The following is a 5,393-nucleotide window of genomic DNA, read 5'->3' on the forward strand; positions in this document are numbered from 1 at the left end:
TACTGTTACAACATTCCTTGTTTATTTTGTATAATTGTATGTTGGATTTTCATCTAGTCTGCTTTATAAACCGCAGGGTCTGAAATCTAAAAAGAGTTTATGTAATTTAAATGAGCAAATAGATAGAGATAGATGATAGATAGATACTTTATTTATCCCGAGGGAAATTCAAGAATCCAGTGATTATAATAGTCTTAATTAGAAAAAAAACCTTACATTTGCTTACATTGTCTCCCTGAAATTTTCTTAAATCTCCCTCAGAACCCAATTTTCTCCAAAATTAGCTCTGTAAACTTGTAAACTCTATTAGATGTTAGAAACTTTAACATTGATTTCAAGAATCTGTTCCTGGTCTTTAAATTGAGCATCTAAATGCATCTCTGAAAGGTAATTACATTTTAAAACACCTTCTCTGATTATCACTTTTATAGTGAGTAAGACATTAAGTCTATGCTGATTTTCTAGGACCATGTGTTTCTTTGCTTTTGCAGACTAAAGCTGACATAAACAAGTGGATGTCAGTGGATTTCATTGTGCAAGACATAGAAAAAAACAACAACATGAGAGCGACTTACGGATGCGTGTATGAAGGCTGGAAATGGACGCTCCAAAAACTAAATGTACACCTCTACTGACTCATCTCCTCTCTGCTCTAACCACAAAATGAGTGTAAATGGAAAGATTGTGTATTGTAAACTGCAACCTTTCAAAAAAAGCAATGCTCTTTTTATTCAATCAAGTCACATCATTCATCTTACATCACCACAGAACATTCTTTCAAAAACATAAAAAGGCTACATTTAAAAGTAGTAATTGCTCAGCTTCTGGCTGCTACTGTGATAATTGTATGCTCTCTTGTTTTAAATCTAAAACAGTTCAATTGAAAGCAGTTTCAAGATCACTGTTTTTGTGATTGGAAGTAATTGCAGCTTTAGGTTCCCTAATAAAAATTGTACATCAGGCCATATCACAGTTCTTTAATTGACCATCCCCTAAACCATTCTCCCTAACAATGAAAGCTTAGTGATCCTAACAAAGTCTGTCAAGCTTTGGATTTAAGTGGTAAGTATTTCTACAGCATGCAGCAGGGCCGTGTTTGCAGAGCTGTGGCTGTGGAAATACTGAATTTCTAAATGATATACTTACATTCCTATGATGTTCACATATGAGGTTAATTTAGTCTGTTAATAAAAATGCTTGAGATTGCAATTCTTTCAACAAAAATATGACGAAATGGGGCTTGTACATTGACAGAATATAATTAGTGGACAGAGCTTCCAGGCCTGTGAAGTGAAGACAACTCAGAAGTGTTGTAAACCTGCATTATTTCTAATGGCCAGCAGGGGTGGTTGCAAAAAATAAATCCAAAAATGACCTTCTCACTTCATTTATTAGCTCAGTAAACAGTCTCCTAAAGAGTTTATGGTCTCAATCGCTAGTTTGAAGTCTTCTTCCATACAGCATGATGTTCATTTAGTAAATTACGGTCCCATTTAGAGTAGACTAGACTATAAAGCAGGGTATGCTTTAGGGCGGGGCTACCTTGTGACTTTTCAGTGAGATCAAACTGTCAAACTGATGATCAAACATGAATCAATATTCTGTTACTGCCTATTTCTTGTTTAAAATCTGTCCCGAAACATATTTTAAAACACTGTTTATCTGTAACATGAATATGTGTGTGTCGAAGCTCAACTCGTCATCTGCTGGATGCAAAAAAACAACATGGCGATGTCTGTAATGCCAAATTGGAGGCTCAAAAACTGTCTTCAAAACTATTAAGTTCACTCACGACAAACTGTGTCACTCAGGATTTAATAAGCATAATTTTTATGGCTGCAGGGCATCATGAAAAGAGACTCTGAACACCTGTTTCAGGCATAGATACAGTTTGCAATTCAAAGCCATCCGTCTGCAGCTCTACCAGCTGTCACCAACTCACTCTAAACGTGCATCAACATGTCACCAAAGCACTGATCATAGAGTCTAATCTATTTGAGCTAACAGGCAGCGTCCCATCATTGGATGATGGACAGTTAACACGCATTAATTGTGGGATTTGTACAGTTTTAGCACAAAAAAACCCCAACTCTTTGTGTTGATCTCCTCGTAAGAATCTCAGTCATTCTGTTTTTTTCTCCTCACGATGACGCTCATCGGCTCAGGAAACCCATCTATCTCTACGTGAAGCAATTCCGCGATTAGTTTCTGAAGCACTGGCTTTTCTCAAACTAGGAATGTGAGAAGCAGCAGCAGACGACAGTCAGAGGAATGTGAAAGTAAATTATCTCCATGTCAACTGGATTTTCTCTTTCTTGTGTTTATCAGCACAGCAGCAAGAAAAACACATATTTACATTTCAGTGCCATAGATGTGTTTCTGAGAAGAACCCGATTTAATGATCTACTTCTGGGAATTATTTTATTTATTAGAACAACTGCATGTATGCATGATATTCCCTGCCTGCCTCGCTTGCAACAGAATACCAAAAAAAGTCCATGCAAACAGAACAAATAACGTGAACATAGTTAAAATGTTATAAGCTGCATTTGCATCAGTAACGGCACCTAATCACTCACCCATGTAGACGTTTTCAGTGGAGTTTCCCTTTCTGACCACCAGTTTCAACTGCAAGAGGGCAAAGTTTGTGTTCAACCAAACTGAACAAAGAAGTGCGAGACTCCGTGTGTGTGTGTGTGTGTGTGGTCACTCGAATGCAGAGCTATCGTACCTGCAGAAAGATGTTTCCCACTTTCTGTAGTTCACTGGTGCCGACCGTCACTGTGGGGAAAAACACACCCAGACTTGATTCATAATAAGTGAGATCACAAACAAGAACACATTGAGTTATAATCCAAAAGACTATTTTAGAAAAATGTATCATCATTGTTGCACAAAGGTTCAATGTTAGATATTTGTAAAAAAAAAAAAATACAATAATACATATAAACATCATAACAAGTCTTTATATGTGTAAATAAGTAATAGTAACTTAAACTGTCAGATTTAGTGCAATAAAATGCACAATATTTGCCTGAGATGGTGTTTTTTTATAAAGTTGCATAAAATATAAATACTCAAGTAAAACATGAATCTGTACTTAAGTAAAAGTAATTAGTTACATTCGATGTTTAAGATAAACGGTAAAATCTGCTCATCACCTCTGTATTTTGATTGTTTCTCAGTGTTTCAAAGTCTTAAAACATATTCAACCGATTTTGAAGATGTTTGAAGTCTTTAAACACGTATAAAACGTATAAGACTCTTTTTATGCACTTTATATAAATTCAGCATTGTCTCAGGGGGCACCAACATGTGAGACGAGCAGTGGCCATATTGGCTTTCACACTAGTCAAGTCTCCACAGAGGCCAGACTGGATACAGCCGACTCACCGGCAACATGCAGAGACACAGTCTGTCTGCCTGGCTCAAGGTGTTTTGCATGTCAATAACAGTACAGTCAAGTAAACTACAGTGGAGAGTGCAGGCACTGAACTGTATCACAGTGTCTTTCTGTACCAACATCAGCTCACCAATAGTTTAACATAATGCTCATTATTCTCCTGCCCGCCATATTAGCATTTCTATTCCCTGTGAGTCTTAAGAAGTCATTAGGCTGTATGAATAAACAATGAGGCCTGATAGAGACCCATCAGCTGTACACATCTGAGGTGTTTAAATGAGACTGAAGCCAAAACAAAGAACATAAGCCATGCTAATGAGCATGTTAGACTGGAGCCTCTGTGTTCATGAATAAGCGCTGTAAGTTAGAGACATCAGCAGCTCTCCCAGCATGTTCAGAAATAGACTCGAAGTAAACCTATAATTTTGTCAAGAGCTAAATTTGATGTGATGTCTGGTTCTGCTTCGTCTCACCTCCAAACTTCCACTCCATGTCAACCAGCTGGTTGACCATCAGAGTCTGCCTGACTGCCAGTCTGGACAGCACTGCATAGTGCTCCCCCCACTGCAAAATACAATTAGAAATGTCAGAAAGACGCCTGTGCTGATTCGATCCAGTCTGGAAAAATAAGAACAGATTTTATAGGACTTTTTGAGCTCAGGAGGCAAAGTAATATTAAAAGAGATGTCCAGATACCGATTCAGATACCTTAACTTTGTGTATCAGCTGATATGGAGCACCGATCCAATACATACGCGTAGGAAGTTAACAAGCATATATTACTTAGTCTGTATGATTGTTAAACCCTTTGTCAGAGTCAGAGTAATAACAGGTCATAACTTCACTATCCTGGGGGAAAAAATGGTGAACAAGACACTCCTGGAAAGTAGCGGGTCCCGTTTCAGGGCTAATAAATCACATAGAATCAGATCAGTGCATTTAAGGCAGCATCAGAGGGATTTTCGATACCGGTATCAGTATTCCAACGAAATGTATGGACTGGATCTAATTATAAATCTAAACATCCGGAATTTATGGAAAGTTACCTGCTGTGAAAAGTGAGTCGCCTTATCTTCGTTTAATCCTGTAGAGTCAACAGATAGAGCAGATTTGGTTTTCACGTGTAAAACGATCAACAACAATGAGGAGAAATATCGTGGGAAGTACGTGCCACCTTTCAACATGACAGGTCGTCATTAGAGAACACTATCCGGCAGCTATACTTAACCCCTGTTGTCACATTGACCCTGTTAATAATCGACTCTGCGATGAAGGATTCAGATGTGTACCTAATGTCAAGAGGTCCTCTTTGATCTGCTCCACTGTCAGGTTTTTCTTCAGGGCTCCTGAGGAGAAAAGAGACGAAGGAGAAAACACTGAGACGGAAACCTTCCTGCAGCTGCGGCTTTTCTTCTGTCACTTTATAGCTCAACTTTCATGAGTATCAAATTGAGTGGCGTGGGAAAATTCATTACCAGTGTTTTAGGTTTTTTGACAGCTAAAAGTAGGAGGTACAAGCTACATCCAACGACGAGTACAAGAGTGGAGAACATGTGTGAGGAAAGAGCTGTGAAACCGAGGGCTCCTCCGAACTAAACTAACTGGACCACGGTGGCTGCAGATGGAAAAGTAAACAGGCCAAATTATTGAATTAATGGCTAATCGCTACACTAACTAATCACTAACTGAAGCAGAAGCAGATAAGGCAGGCGAAGGGACAGAGGAGACGTCCACAGCTAAATTATCTCACCACATTATCTCAATCAAACACCTGGAAATAACTGGATTTATCATACAATATTTATCAAACGCTCCAATTAATTCAAAACGCTGCAGCACGAGTACTGACAGGAAAAGAGATCACATCTCTCCTGTTCTAGCTTCTCTGCATTGGCTCCCTGTTAAATTTAGAATAGAATTTAAAATTCTCCTCCTCACCTATAAAGCTCTTCATGGTCAGGCCCCTTCATATCTTAAAGAGCTCATAGTA

At 38.4% G+C, this 5,393-nt stretch overlaps 2 protein-coding genes across 2 annotated transcripts in view; both read right to left on the reverse strand.

Moving 5' to 3' along the window:
- pth2ra (parathyroid hormone 2 receptor a) overlaps positions 1-5,393 on the reverse strand; it is a 66,061-nt gene that overhangs the window by 46,268 nt on the left and 14,400 nt on the right. The window lies entirely within an intron of this gene.
- On the reverse strand, positions 2,580-4,749 carry commd7 (COMM domain containing 7; the record flags this gene model as incomplete). Its single annotated transcript, XM_035675987.1, is given in 5 exon segments — positions 2,580-2,628; positions 2,732-2,781; positions 3,877-3,967; positions 4,450-4,487; positions 4,693-4,749. Coding segments are annotated over 5 exon segments (285 nt in total), but the record flags the coding sequence as incomplete, so codon positions are not given.

The sequence above is a fragment of the Morone saxatilis genome, unplaced genomic scaffold (genome assembly GCF_004916995.1).
Source record: "Morone saxatilis isolate NCDOM2014 unplaced genomic scaffold, NCSU_SB_2.0 Contig5, whole genome shotgun sequence".
Taxonomy (NCBI): Eukaryota; Metazoa; Chordata; class Actinopteri; family Moronidae; genus Morone; species Morone saxatilis.